The sequence below is a fragment of the Sus scrofa genome, chromosome 8, assembly GCF_000003025.6.
Source record: "Sus scrofa isolate TJ Tabasco breed Duroc chromosome 8, Sscrofa11.1, whole genome shotgun sequence".
In the NCBI taxonomy this organism is placed as follows: Eukaryota; Metazoa; Chordata; class Mammalia; order Artiodactyla; family Suidae; genus Sus; species Sus scrofa.
In genome coordinates, this window is record NC_010450.4 from 118,131,572 (window position 1) to 118,147,864 (window position 16,293).

Consider the following 16,293-nt stretch of genomic DNA (forward strand, 5'->3'; position numbering starts at 1 on the left):
GGTTGTCTTGCAGGTGTCCATACTTAATTTGAATTTTAAAATTTTGTAGCTAGAAAAACTATTTATAAAAGTTAACTCTATTAATATTCAAAAACTGCAACCAATTAACTATGAATACATTATTCAAGTGTTCATAGTATTTAAACAAATAAATGCAAGAATATTGTTCCTTATGAGTTTATCAAGTGTATCTTTGTTTATTCATTAATTTTTTTGCTTTTTAAGAATTTTTTTTTTTTTTTTTTTTTTGTCTTTTGACTTTTGTCTTTTGTCTTTTGTCTTTTGTTGTTGTTGTTGTTGCTATTTCTTGGGCCGCTCCTGCGGCATATGGAGGTTCCCAGGCTAGGGGTTGAATCGGAGCTGTAGCCACCAGCCTACGCCAGAGCCACAGCAACGCGGGATCCGAGCCGTGTCTGCAACCTATACCACAGCTCACAGCAACGCCGGATCGTTAACCCATTGAGCAAGGGCAGGGACCGAACCCGCAACCTCATGGTTCCTAGTCGGATTCGTTAACCACTGCACCATGATGGGAACTCTGCTTTTTAAGAAATTTTTATTAAAGGAGGAATTTTATAATCCAAATTACATTTCCTTGCTCTATTTTCAATTCTGTTATTTAAAACACAAATGACATTCTGGGTTATTTCACAGTAAGAATTATGGTTAAAGGAATGCTTAAATTTTGTACTTTGCTGAAAATTTTCCCCAGGGTTTGTATTTTGCTACTTCCCTTTGCTTTTTTGTGTACATATTTTTCCTTTTCTTTTCGTTTCTTTTTCTTTCTTCCTTTTTTTTTTTTTTTTTTGGGCAGCACCTGCCACATGGAAGTTCCTGGGTTAGGGGTTGAATCAGAACTGCACCTGCATCTGTAGGCCTACATTACAGCCACAGCCAACACCAGATCTGAGCTGCATCTGTGACTTATGCTGCAGCTTACAGTAATGCTGGATCCTTTTACCCTCTGAGCGAGGCCAGGGATCACACCTGCATCCTCATGGATACTAGTCGGTTTCTTAACCCACTGAGCTGCAACAGGAACTCCCTGTGTGTATTTTTAAACTAGTAAGTAATCTAGGATTAGCATTATGTTTGCTAGACCTGGCATTTGCTCAGTACATGAAGTTCAATGTTTTCTTCCCTTTTTAAATTTATTTTATATTTTGCAATTTTCTATATTATTTAATTTTTTGATGTTTAGACATTTTTATGTGGTGAAGCGCAGGTTTCTTTTCATGGTCCCTGATCAGTTTTAAACAGTTGGAACCCCAGTGGGTTCTGGACTGCTTCCTGGACAGCCTCTTTAACTTGGCGAGCTTGTGGTACAATGACAGATTCATCAACCTTAGAAGAGAGAAAGACTGAAGATTCAAGTGTATGAAGCAGTTCTGAATTATCAACCTCCAGCAATATCCCAGTGATTTTTACCAGCAATACTAGGGAGCATGTCTTCATTAAGAGGAAAGGTGAGAAGTTCCCCTGTGGCCCAGCAGGTTAAAGATCCTGTATTGCTGCAGCTGTGGCGCAGGTTCAATTCCTGGCCTTCAGAACTCCCACATGCTGCAAGTGTGGAAAAAAAAAAAAAAAGGAAAAGAGAGAGAGGAAAGACGAGTTCACTTAAATTTGCTTTTGTATTTGGGGAGAGGCAAATGCCAACATGGCAGCAGTCAAAGCTGTTGACCTTGTGCCTGAACAGCAGGCTGCTGCATAGTAACTTGTGGCTGTGTGTTACGATGTTGAGGATTGCAAACTCTCACAGTGCATTTATACTTTGGAAGAGTATGGATAGCAAGAATAGCTACAATAGCAGCTGCTGCAGTTGTGGACCCATTGTCTGTGTTGAGGTGTTCGCAGCACTATGTTGACATGACTTGTGGGACCTATGAAGAAGCTATACTCATAATTCTAAATGGTTGTCTGGGAGCAACTGGACAGCTAGAACCAGGCATATTTTGGAATGGATGGGCTCTGGCACCCTGAGAGTCTAGACTTGGTTTTAGTTGAGCAATTTGAAGCTAGTAGAATATGGTTTTGAGTCAGCTGCCATGAAGTAACTGAAGGATGTGTGTTCAGGTTTTATGGTTGTTTGTGGCTGGTGATTGTTTGATACTTAGCTGCTTATCATCATCACCACAGCCAGAAGTCCCCTGTATTCTTTTCATGTTAACTCATGATTTTAAAAGCATGTGATATTATTCAGCCCATCATTATTCATCTTTGGTTTTCAAATTGTCCCAAATATTGCCCTTGGGTCCCTTTACACTTGTTTCTGTACTCTTTGGACATGGTGCCATAATGTTTGAATGCTTTCTTCCTTTCAGGCATAACAAGCTCTCCAGATTCATATTGCATTTTCCCTACACCAGAGCTGGAATCAGCTAGTCTCCAAAAGACACTGGTACCTTTCTATGAGGAATGGGTATGTTGAAACCAAAATCTGGAGTCCAAAGATATTTGCTGTTACTGAAGTATCACTGGAATCTAGACCTCTTCAGTAAACATTGCTAAGGAATATACACTTTCAGTATGAACTGTGAAATGAAAACAGTGTTGTTTTTAGTATTATTGATAATTTTAGAATATAATTCACAGCACTGATTATATTTAGTCAAAATGCCTTCAGTGCTGATTAATGAGGAGAAAAAGTGAATGTTAAATAAAAACAATGCAATTTTTGGCCTTACACTCCATAAGATAACTAGATATGTTGAATAGTTGCCTTAGTAGTTAAAAAAATAAAGCCATAAAAGACATGAGGTCAAGTTGATATTTCTAATTTGAATCTATCTTATAGGGCTTTTGCCTAACTTCTTTTATCTTTTTTTCTTTTACACTGAATATCTTGATTCCTAATGATATCAACATAATATTGATTAGCTTTATCTTACAGTATTAAAAATTTTCAAAATAACAACTGAATTAAGTTTAAGATCTTTGCAGTTCATTTTGTTCTTAGACTATATATCTCATCAAAGATATCCAGTAAGAGTACCAAATTCTAAAATCATTTCACTATGACTGGGTCACTTTGTTGTTCAGCAGCAGACATTATCACAGCCTTTTACATTTACTATACTTCTATAAAACATAAATAAATGAAATTATTTCAAGTAATTCTTTGTGTAATTACTAAAACAAAAATATGTATTTGTGTGTATGTATACATATATGCTTTATATGCAGTTAGATTTGTTTATTTCCATTTGCTTTCAATTCTAAAATTTCCTTTTAAACAAGATTTGTGTATAATTTTGAAATATGTAAAATATTTATATGGTTTAAAAGCCAAAACTGTATAAAAGGGTATCTTTGGAGACCTCTTGCTTCTTTTTCTGTCCCTTAAGAATTCCACCTCACCTCTTTTATTTAGTTTTTGGGTTCTTCTTCTAGTATTTCCTTCAACAAATATAAACAAAAAGGTATTTTTTAAAAATGTATCCACCTCTAATTACACAGATGGCAACATACTATATAGATTTTTCCCTCCTGTCAGTAGGTAGAAATTGTCTTCATTTGTTTACCACTGAAAAGTATGTTGTTGTGGCTCTGTCGTATTTAGTTTAAGCAGGTCTCTATTGATAAAAGTTCCTTCCAGTCTCTTGCCATTATAAATAACCCCACAATGAATGACTACAAGTGCTTGTGGGTGTGTGTGGATGTGTGTGTGCATGCGTGTGTGTTTGTGTATGTAGGTGCATGCATGCCCTTGCATATGTGCCCACACACACTTGAGCAGGCTTTTCTAGGGTCACACCAAGAGCATTCATTGCTGAACTTCGAAACTTTTGCCAATCTGATAATGAGAGATGCAATTTCAGTGTAATTTTAAGTTTCTCTAGTTATAAGTGGGCATCTTTTCATAGCTTTAAAGGCTGTTTGCTTCTCCTTTTTCTGTAAACTTTCTATTCATGTCCTATGTTTATTCATCTAATGTGGAGTATTTCTCTTTTCTATTTTAAGAATATCTTTACATAGGAGAGAATAGCCAGTAGTCTGTGATATAAATTACAAATATTTTCTCCAGTTTTTCTTTTGTCTTTTATTTTGCTAGCAGTGTTTCTTTTTGTTAAGCAAAAGAGTTTTCTTTTTATGTAGTTAACTATATGAATTTTTCCTACATGTGTCTAGATATTGATTCATAGTTCATTGGTTCGAAGTTCAAAGAAGTTCACTCATGTTGCTCTCTAGTACTTGTACTGTTTTATTTTTTGCTTTTATTTCTATGATGCATTTCTAATTTATCCTGATAGATGAAGTGAGGTATGAATTCAATGTTGAATGTTTGCAAATATTTATCCAGTTATCTGGTATTGTATTAGCTTGGCAGAGCTGCCAAAAATGGGTGATTTGCAACAACAGAAACTCATTCTTTCACAATTCTGGAGGCTACAAGTCCAAAATTGAGGTGTCAACAGAGGGAGTCAAAAGTCTCCTGGGGAGGATCCTTCCGTGGCTCTTCTAGCTTGTAGCCCCAGACGTTCCTCGGTTTATCGGTGCATCACTCCAGTCTCTGCCTCTGTCTTCACATGGCATTCTCCCTGTGTGTCTCTGTATCATCCTCCCTCTGTGTCTCTGTCCAAATTTCCTCTTTTTATCAGGATGCCTGTCATATTGGATCAGGGGCTCAGCCTACTGCAGTATGGCCTCTCCTTCACTAATTACGTCTACAGTAACCCTATTTCCAAATAAGGCCACATTCTGAGATGCTGAGGGTTAGGAGTAAACATATCTTTTAGAAGAAACAATTCAACCATAATAAGTAACATTTGTTAAAATAGCCTTTTCTCCCTGTGCTTTGATGTGTTTTTCTATCATATATTAAATTTTCACATATTCTTTTTTGTCTATTTCTTGAAGTTTTATTCTATTCTACTGATATATCTGTTTATCTATGAATACCAGAATATTTTAATTTTAGTAGCTTTATAGTATTTTTTGCAAAAAAAATGTCCTTTTTATGATTGTGCTATGAAAGACAAAAGTAAAATCAAGTATATTGTATTACACTGTCAGACAATTTATTCAGAAAAATTATGCCTGCAAGTCAACATTAGATTTATTCTTTGTTTTAAAAAAAGTTACATTCACAGCCTACTCTAAATGTAAATGAAAACAAACTCTTTCATAATTTGACATTTATTTTAAAATATAAAGTCACAGACATTCATTTCTTTCCATCTTTTTAAATGGATTCATTTTCTGGAGTTGCTCTTGTGGCCCAGCAGGTTAAGAACCTGACTAGTATCCATGAAGATACGGATTTGATCCCCGCCTTGCTCAGTGCATTAAGGATCCAGCATTGCTCCAAGCTGTGGTGTCAGTCACAGATGCAGCTCAGATCCTGCCTTGCTATGGCTGTGGTGTAGGCCGGCAGCTGCAGCTCTGATTTGACTCCTAGCCTGGGAAATTCCACATGCTGCAGGTGCAGCCCTTAAAAAAAAAAAAAAAAAAAAAAAAAAAAATTCACTTCCTAACTTTTTAAACCCTATTTCCCTGGAGTAATGAGGGCCTTGGATATCACAATATGGCTTTGTTGTAACAAGGATGTCCGCTTCCCTCTGTCCCAGTTCAAAATACTGTCGAATGCCCCAGTCCAGCCTCAAATCTCAAAGTTCCAGTGCAGGGGTATTCTATCTGCTAATCTCCCTGGTGTTTGGTGATCTCTTTAGGGCACACCGGGACCTGGGACATGAAAGCATCTTTCCTAGAGGCCAGACAGACATGTGAAGGTTCAGAGCACTGGCCATGCAGATTCCCACTAATATAATGGCTGGGTACCTGCTGGGCAAGGCTCTAAGGCAAAAGAAATGGCTGTTCCTACTCATATGCAGGCTTGTGGGGGAAATGGTTCCTTGTCAAACAGCTCTCAGATGCTAAAGCAGTGTCTTGTCATAGTCGCTGCAGTTCTCGACCTGGACTGCCTAGAACACCAAGTGAATTCTAACCTTGCATGAAGCATTCTTTCCTCCTTGACCCTAAAAGCTGCTTTTCCCCTACCCCTGACATCCTGATAGCTGTCTAAGATATTCTCCCACCATTCTGCCAAGGGTAGCTGCCCTAAATTCCTACACACAACCCTTAGACAGGGTGTTAGCGTTAATGTCTTAAAGAAATGGGACAAAAATTGAGTTTTTAGCAGGCATTTTTGTGGGGTTTTTTTTTTTAAATAATAAGTTTTCCAGAATTTCTTACTTTTTTCGAAGTATTGTTGACTTGCCATATTACATCAGTTTCAGGTATGCAACATATTGGGTCAAAATTTTATAGATTATACTCTAATTATAATTATTATAAAATACTGGTTATAGTCCCTGTGCTGTACAACATATCTTTGTAACTTATTTTTTATTAATAGTTTGTACCTCTTTTTTAAGTTTTTAAAAAAATTTTTAGTTTGTACCCCTTAATCCTATATTCCTATCTTGCTCCCCATCCCCTTCCCTCTCTCTACTAGTAGCCACTGATTTGAGCTCTGTGTCTGTGGGTCTGTTATTTTTTGTTATATTCACTAGTTTGGGGTTTTTTTTTAGATTTTACATACATATATATATACACACCACACTTATGATATATACCACATCTTCTTTATCCATTCATCTGTTGACGGACACTTAAGATGGCTTCCATGTCTTGGCAATTGTAAATAATGCTGCTATGAACATTGGGGTATGTGTATCTTTTAAAATTAATGTTTTCATTTTCTTCAGATATGTACCTAGGAGTGGAATTGCTGGATCATATGGTAGTTCTCTTGTTAGTTTTTTGAGGAACCTCCATTGCATTTTCCACAGTGGCAGCACCAATTTACATTCCCACAAATGGTATACATGTATTCCCTTTTCTCCACATCTTAGTCAACATTTGTTATTTGTGGCCTTTTTTTTCTTCTTTTTCAGCTGCCCTCACAGTATATGGAAGTTCCTGGGCTGGGTATCAAACCTACACCACAGATCATTGCAACAAGATCATTAACCCACTGCACTACAGCAGGAACTCTTTATTTGTGATCTTTTTGATGATAGCTATTCTTACAGTGTGAGGTAGTATCTCATAGTGGTTTTGATTCACATTTCTCTTATGATTAGTGATGCTGAGCATCTTTCCCTGTGTCTGTTGGCCATCTGTATATCTTCTTTGGAAAAGTATCTATCCAGATCGCCTGCCTATTTTTTAATTGGGTTGTTTGTTTTTGTGGAATTGAGTTTCATGGGCTGTTTATATATTTTGAACATTAACCCCTTATCATTCATATCATTTGCAAATACTTTCTTCCTTTCAATAGGTTTTTTCGTTTTGTCAGTGGTTTCCTTTTCTTTACAAAAGCTATTAAATTTAAGTCCCATTTATTTATTTTTGCTTTGGTTTCCTTTGGCTTAGGAGACAGATCCCAAAAATATATTGCTATGATTTATGTCATAGAGTGTTCTGCCTGTGTTTTCTTCCAGGAGTTGTAGGTTCTGGTCTTACACTTGGGTTTTTAATCTATCATTTTTGTATGTGTTATGAGAAAATGTTAAAATTTTATTATTTTACATGTAACTGTCTAGTTTTCCTAAGCATCACTTTATTTTTTTTAATTATTTATTTATTTATTTATTTTTTTGTCTTTTCTAGGGCCACTTCCCACAGCATATGGAGGTTCCCAGGCTAGGGGTCTAATCATCAATGCTGTAGCTGCCGACCTATGCCAGAGCCACAGCAACGTGGGATCCGAGCTACGCCTGAGACCTACACCACAGCTCACGGCAACGCCGGATCCTTAACCCACTGAGCGAGGCCAGGGATCGAACCTGCAATCTCATGGTTCCTAGTCGGATTTGTTAACCACTGAGCCACGACAGGAACTCCGACTTTTTTAGATTCAAGTATAGTTGATTTATAGTGGTGTGTTAATTTCAAGGGTACAACAAAGTGATTTGTTACACATATATGCATATAAATTCTTTTTCATATTCTTTTCCATTATAGGTTATTACAAAATATTGAGTATAGTTCCCTGTGCTATATATTAGGTCTTTGTTGTTTATCTATTTTACATACAGTAGTATGTGTGTGTTAATCACAAACTCCTAATTTATTCCTCCTTCCTCCTTTCCCCTTTGGTAACCTTAAGGTTTTTTTCTATGTTTGTGAGTCTCTTTCTATTTTGGAAATAGGTTCATTTGTACCATTTTTTAGATTCTCCCATGTAAGTGATATAACATATTTTTCTTTCTTTGACTTACTTCACTTAATATGATAATCTCTAGGTCAGTCCGTGTTGCTACAAATGGCATTATTTCATTCCTCTTAATGGCTGAGTAATATTCTATTGTATGTATTACCTCATCTTCTTATCCATTCTCCTGTCAATGGACGTTTAGTTTGCTTCCGTGTTTTGAATATTATAAATAGTGCTGTAGTGAATACTGGGGTGCATGTATCTTTCTGAATTATAGTTTTCTCTGTATATGTTCCCAGAAATGTTATTGCTGGGTCATATGGTAACTCTATTTTTACTCTTTTAAGGAACTTCCATACTGTTCTCCATAACCAGCACCACTTCTTGAAGAGACTGTCTTTTCTCCATTAAATGGTCTTGCCTTCTTTGTCATAGATTAATTGGCCATAATTGCATGGGTTTACTTCTGGGCTCTCTATTGTCTTCCGTTGATCATGTGTCTCTTTTTGTGCCAATATGGTATCATTTTGATGCCTTTAGCTTTGTAGTGTAGTCTGAAGTCAGGGAGCATGATACCTCCAGCTCTGTTCTTCTTTCTGAAGATCGTTTTGATTATTCAGGATCTTTTGTATTTCTGTACGCATTTTAAAATTGTTTAAATTTTGTAAAAACTGCCATCGGTATTTTGACAGGGATTGCATTGAATCTGTAGATTACCTTGAGGAGTATGGTCATTTTAACAATATTGATTCTTCTAACCCATGAACATGTCATATATTTCCATCTGTTTATGTCATCTTCAATTTATCATCTTCTTTTCTTCATCAGTGTCTTACAGTTTTCCAAGTACAGGTCTTTTACTTCCTTCAGGAGGTTTATTCCTAATATTTTATTATTTTATTCTTTTTTGATGTGTTTGTAAATGGGATTGTTCCCTTAGTTTCTCTTTCCAATGGTTTGTTGTTAGTGTATCGAAATGCAACAGATTTCTTTATATTAATTTTGTATCCTGCAACTTTACCAATTTTACTGATGAGTTCTAGTAGTTTTTTGGTGGCATTTTTGGGATTTTCTATGTAGAGTATCATGTCATCTGCAAACAGTGACAGTTTTACCTCTTTACATTTGGATACCTTTATTTCTTTTTCTTCTCTGATTTCTGTGACTAGGACTTCTAAAAGTGGCAAGAGTGGCATCCTTTTCTTGTTCCTGATCTTAGAAAAAATGCTTTCAGCTTTTCACTGTAAATATGATGTTAACTGTGGACTTATCATATATGGCCTTTATTATGTTGAGGTATATTTGCTGTATACCCACTTTCCAGAGAGTTTCTATCATAATGAATATGGAATTTTGTCAAAACTTTTTTCTACATCCATTGAGATAACATATGGCTTTTATTCTTCAATTTGTTAATGTGGTGTATCACACTGATTGATTTGTGAATATTAAACCATCCTTGCATTCTTGGAATAAATCCCACTTGATCATAGTGTATGATCCTTTGAATATATTATTGGGTTCGGTTTGTGTAGTACATTTTAATATGGGGTGGAGATAGTTACTACTCCCAGTGCTATTTTTCCCTAGGACTCCACTTGGTTGTTTATTTTCTTATGAACTTTGAGATGAACTCTTTCTTTTTTCATCACTGAAGATTAAATTTTTTCTTTATTTTTTTATTTTCAAGATGAACTCTTTAGATCCAGAACATAACTCTGGCATATTATTCTGCTTGCATCTTGAGAACAATATAGCAGTGTGCAATAAGTATTCAATCCAACTTGGACAAGGCAAGACATATGGAAGGACTGTATGGATCAGGGAACATAAATGTTTTTCATAAAAGAATGAATACACTAAGTGACCTTCATTTGTCTCAGGGAAGGAATGACTGTTGCATCTAAGACTGTTGCCAGAACATTAATTGATACATTATACTACATTGGTAAGAGCACTGTTGTTAATGCTACCTTCTGTTTTAATAAAAACTGAATATTTCTGCTATGCTTCTTCATATGAGTTATTGCCAGTTCAAATTTACACATAAGAATTATTCACTATGTAGGAATCTCTGGGTCATGGATAACCATATGTATCATTGTATTAAAGAATAATCTTCCATAAATAAGGCAGTCACAGATTTAAAGTATTGTGCCTCAGTGCCATTTGTATGTTCTTCAGAGGACTTTAGAATAACAGACTACAAGAGCTGGAAGACACTTTGTGATCATTTAATCTAACCTCCTTCCTCTTCTAGAAGAGAAAACTGAACCCCAGATATGTTGTTACTGCCCAGTGCCCCAGTCTGGGCCTCAAAACCATTTCTCTCTGTTGCTCAAATAACCCTCTGAACTTCATTGAACCTCACTGACCATATCATCATGATTTCCTTTCCTCTAAGCGATGGCCTCCACTCTCTACCAGGTCATCTCAAGTTTTCCTTTTCTTTCATTAACAGCATATTATTTAAAACTGTGTTGGCAACAATTAATATGAATTCCAATCAAGTAGTCATTGGATAAATACTGCCTTCAGGGAGAGAGTATAATTTGGGTATGTAGTTTCTTTTGTCTGAGGGCATTCCCTACAGAGTGCTTTGGTTATTAACTCTCAACTGAAAACACTCAGAGCAGGTAGGGTATTTATTGAGTACCTCAGTCCTGAAAGAGAAATATTGGATACACACCACAGAGCACATTACTGTCTACCCCTTATGCCATTTAAATCTATTGCTTTATGTAATTTCACTCCATCTAGGAAAAGTTCCTCCTAGAATTCTGGCTGGTGACCTAGATCATAAACCCTGAGTGGTCTAAGCCCATGTCTCTCCATTTCTCTTCAATCAAATCTAGAATGTCATACTCAGCCATGGCTACTACACTTGTATACTTAAACTGAGCCATTAAAATGGAACATGATTCTAGCTAGAGATCCCACAGTGAATCACTTGAATATCAAACACATTCTTCGTTGCTTCCATTTTGTAACAGAGTTGAAGTGTAGAGATAAGCAGAAATTCCCAAGATCACTGGAACTGATGGTAAATGTGCACTGATTCTTCCACCATTGATTCTTTTTCTGCTGGAGATAGGGGATTGTATTATCACTGATCTAGACTGTATGCTTGTGACTCACCCTAGTATCCTTGAAGGGCTACTAAAGGCTTTTTCATCACTATCAGCTTCTGGTTGTTTTGATTTTATGATTTATGATGGGATCAGTGAATCACATTGTTACACGTTCACTGCTCCAACTGCTGTGCTATTAAGAGTTTTCCTTAATCCAGTGCAGTGATGTGCAGGATTCCACATCGGTGGAGCAAACAATTGCCAGTTGAGATCATGTGAGAAGGAAAGACAAACCCATACTCAGAATGAGCACTGATTCTGGTCAAGATTAATTGTTCTCCTTCCTGTATGGAAGGAATCTGATGTATTCAATTTGCCAGTGTGTGACTATATGGTCTCCTTGAAGGATGGTGCCATATTGAGGCATCAGTGTTGTTTTTTGTTGCTGGCAGGTTGAACATTCAGCAGCAGCATGACTAGATCAGCTTTGTTAAGTGGGAATTTCGGCTCTTTGGGCCTCTGCATGGCCTCCATCCCTGTTATTATGCATCCATTGTGCCAGTACTAAAGCGACCAATGGAAGAGGTTGGCTCACATCAGCTGGCTGAATCACTTCATCTACTTGGTTTTGGTAATTAACTTCTGTGGGAGTTAACGTGTGGTATAAAATCTTTGTATTTTTTGTCTGTTCCCATAGGTCCTTCCCTCTGCTTCTTCCCAGATGTCTTTGTCTCCAGTCTTCCAAACTTTCTCCTTCCAACCTCTGACCTACCAACCAAGCCATTTGACCATGATTCTGAATATATTCTTACCTTGGGCTACTTACCTTTCCATGCAAAATGAATGACAAGGTAAGGAGTCCACAGTTATGGCTACTGGGAGAATTTTTTCTTATTGCTGTCTTTTCCAGAGCTAAGTAAGCCACCAACCATTTTTGGCCTGCATTCACATCTTGAGATGACCTTTCAGTGGACCTCCTTAACCAACTTGGGAATGCCTACACAATCATAATTGCAAGTTGATGGATAGAAAATATGTAACAGTTGTTGATGATGTGGGGTCCTGGGCCACTTGCTTATACTTGTGCCCTGTAGTCCTTTTCGTGCCCAATCCTTGATGTGCTACTTCCATCTTACGATGGATTGCTACTAGGCCAGCTTGTCTTTATGCCTTAGCAGATCTAAGAGAGCCAAGCTCATGATAGGAAGTTCTAGCCACATGGTCACTTAATGTCCATTGTTAGGTGGATCCAGTAGCATGCATGAACATATTAAAGTATATAATTATTCCATATGATTATATGGTATATAATATCAGCAGACAGCAATGGCCTTGCTAGAGAATGTCATAGGGCTATGTTGTAATTTTCATATTGTGATTTGCCGTAAACTCAACATGGTAATTTTTCTCACTGCCGACATTTCCAATATAGGAGAGTTGCTGGACTGTATGGCCCAAATGATAGGGCTGCTTGTGCTGTAGCCTGAACCTGCTACAGAGTGTTTTCCTGTTTCAAGCTCCTGTAGGAGCTGGCAGCCTCTGTGTCACTCAGTGTATGTGTCAGAACAGTATTCCCAACTATAGAATATGCTGCCTCCAAAACCCATAGAGGCCTGTGAGGCATTGTATTTCCTTCATGGTGGGAATGGGACATGCAATAATTTGCCCTTTATTTTAAACCTATCCCAGACTACTGGACCCCCTAAAATCTTTTTTTTTCTAAATGTAGGCTGTTGTCCTTCCCATGAATGCAAATTTCTTCTGGTAAATTTCCAAGTACTGCTTCAGCTATTACATATCTATTGATCTGTAATCTTTTCATCTTCATCCATTTTTAAATGTTTTAATTTTTATTATATTTACTTCTTGGTTCCATTGATTATTTGGAAGTATGTTTTTAACTTCTAAAATTTAAAGATCTCTTTTGGATAACCTTTTGTTTTTGATTTCTAATAGTAGTGCTTTGTAGTCTATATATCATTTTAAAGGTTTGATACCTTTAGGCCTAAGATTTGGTCAATTTTTATAAATATTTCAAATGTGCTAGAAAAAAATAGGGATTCTTTAATTGTTGATTATAGTTCTATGTAATCTATATAGCCTTACAAATTTTATGTCCATTGAGTCAGTTACTGAAAATGATGTTAAAATCTCACACTGTATTTGTGGATTTGTCATTTACCCTTTGTAATTCTATCAAATTTGGCTTTATTTATTTTGAGGATATATTATGGATTTGCAGTTTTAGAATTGGTATATCTTCCTGGTGAATTTTTACTTTTGTTATTATGCAGTGTGAGGGGAGGGGGGTGAGTTTGAGCATTTTGGGGCTGATTGAAGAAAGATATGGCCATGAGGTGGCAGTAGCACACACAAGCTTTATTTTAGTGTTACTTTGACGGGTTTGTATGTTGGGAAAAGACCTAGCAGCATGAGACGAACCTTAAGCTTGAGCTTAAGGCATGGGGCCACCATCCCAAAAGGGAGGAGGACAAGGGTACTGGGGGAGGGCATCAGATGGGGGTTTTATGTCTAGGGTGCTTATGTATGATGTCATTTAGCAGCATGGCAGGAGTCTCTGGGTTAGAGAATTACAAAGCACAACAGCTGCTTAAAGTCTTTATAGCCCAAGGCTTATTTTATCTGTGGCAAACAGATTTTGGACGGTTTCACAGAGTAGGTAAAGCAGGCAAGCTCTAAATGGCTAAAAATCTGTTTGTGTGGATTATGCTTATTGTTTCTTGTTTTTGTTTGTTTGTTTGGCTGCACCCATAGCATGTGGAAGTTCTTGGGCCAGGGATTGAACCCAAGCTGCAGCTGTGGCAGTGCTGGATCCATAACCCACTGTGCCACAAGGGAACCTCCATTGTTTGGACTATGTTTAAAACAAGTGGATGGGTAAACTTTTGGTTTGGTGCCAGTGGGCTTTTGAGCTAATGGTTCTCAGTCTGCTGTGAAGAAATAAGCAACCCATGAGCCAGTACGCAGAGGCTCATGTATATAACATATAATGACTTTCTTTATCCCCTCTTTTGCTCATCATTGTTTATTATATTTTACTTTTTTATTAGTATTATTGTATAAAGTTTCAGTTTATAGTAGTCAACTGTCTTACTATTTATTTGTAATTCAAACTGCTCTAATAAGAATGTTACTTTATTATTTGCTTCCAGTTAACTATAACTGCTCTGGGTAAGGTCATCAATGACCTTCATGATATCAAATCCAATTAATGTTTTAAACTTTCTTATTGTGTATATACATGTTTAATTTATATAATTTGAAATGGAATATCATACATGGAATGTAGTATTTTTTTGTTTGTTTACTCTTTACTCTGTCTTCTCCCTCCTACCCAAATTCCCATCTTTACTTACCCTCTCCAGACAAATGATGTCACTCTCATTATGATGTATCATCCCATTTTTTCTCAGGTTCATAAAGTCGACATTTATACATACATACGTACATACATATATATATACACAGTGCCCAAAATAAGAATGCATTATATATATATATATATATATATATATGAAAAGAGGGGATTAAACATGCCATACTGCATCTTGCTTTTTTCCCTACTGCATAGAAATGCTGAATCAGGGAGTTACTGTTGTGGCTCAGCAGATTAAGAACCAGACTGTGTCCATGAGGATTCATGTTCCATCCCTGGCCTCGCTTAATGGGTTAAGGACCCAGGTTTGTCTCAATGATGTGATGGTGTAGGTCACAGATGTGGCTCAGATCTGGTGTTGCTGTGGCTGTGGCCAGGCCAGCAGCTGTAGCTCCAATTCAACCCTTAGCCCAGGAACTTCCATATGCTGCAGGTGTGGTCCTAAAAAGAAAAAAAAAAAAAAATACACTGAATCAACCAACAGGGCTCTAATGTGTATTTTCCATTAAGATCAGTGTTGCAATAAAAATGTGTGTGTGTATATATATATATATGTATATTTGTGTACAATTATATCGATTTTTATTTCTGTAGAATTACTGTGATAAAGAATATTTTACTCCAAAAGTTACCAAATTGTTTTAGAAAAAGATTGTAATAGTCTATATTTATTACTACCAACATATGAGACTATTTGGTTCCCTCCTCCAAAATTCCCACCAGTGATAGGTATTGCTCTTCTTAATATGTGGCAATACAATGGGTTATAAAGTGACAGTCTTCTAGAGCTTTGTTTGTATTTCCCTGATTACTAATGAGTTTAAGCATAATTTTATTCATTTTGGATTTACTCTTCTATGGTTATGTCTTTGTATTATTTTCCCCATGTTTTTGTTTGCCTTTTTCTTGCCCATTTGTGATACACAGTGCATAGTTTTATAGATATTAACTCTTGTCTGTAACCCACATGGCAATTTCCTCATTTATTACATATTACATAGAGACTTTATCACTTTTGTTACAAAAAATTATTAATTTTTGCATCATAGGTTTTCAGTGTCTTTAGTCTACTTTCTTTTCCTTTCCCCCTCTCCCAACTCTTTCTAAAATACTTTTTTTAAAATTTTAAAAATAATTTTGTCATATCAAAGCCTTTAGTGAAAATTGGAAATTCAATTGTTTTCTCTTTGAATTAAAACATCACATTCATCCTGTATTAAATTTTCATCTCAATTCTTTATTCTTATTTAATGCAGTTTTTTAATCACACTAATTCACTTAATTCCAATGGCTCTATAGTATGTGCTGATATCTGGTGAGTAAAGTTATCATTTATGCTTGTTTTTGTATAATTTTCTGACTTTTCTAAATAAATCTTAAGATAATCCAATTTTATTCTAATGTATTTTATTGAATTTATTAACTTTAAGAGATTTATTTATTTATTTTAATTTTTATTTATTTATTTATTTTGTCTTTTTGCCATTTCTTGGGCCGCTCTTGCAGCATATGGAGGTTCCCAGGCCAGGGGTCTAATCGGAGCGGTAGCCGCCAGCCTACGCCAGAGCCACAGCAACGTGGGATCCGGGCTGCATCTGCAACCTGCACCACAGCTCACGGCAACACCAAATCCTTAACCCACTGAGCAAGGCCAGGGATCGAAC

General features: G+C 36.4%; 1 protein-coding gene across 1 annotated transcript in view; it reads left to right on the forward strand.

Moving 5' to 3' along the window:
• SLC9B1 (solute carrier family 9 member B1) overlaps nt 1–3,114 on the forward strand; it is an 82,595-nt gene extending 79,481 nt beyond the window's left edge. The window contains exon 11 of the mRNA XM_021100732.1: nt 2,322–3,114. Coding sequence (XP_020956391.1) covers nt 2,322–2,327 — 6 coding nt within the window. The 3' untranslated portion in view covers nt 2,328–3,114. The remainder of the gene's footprint in view (nt 1–2,321) is intronic.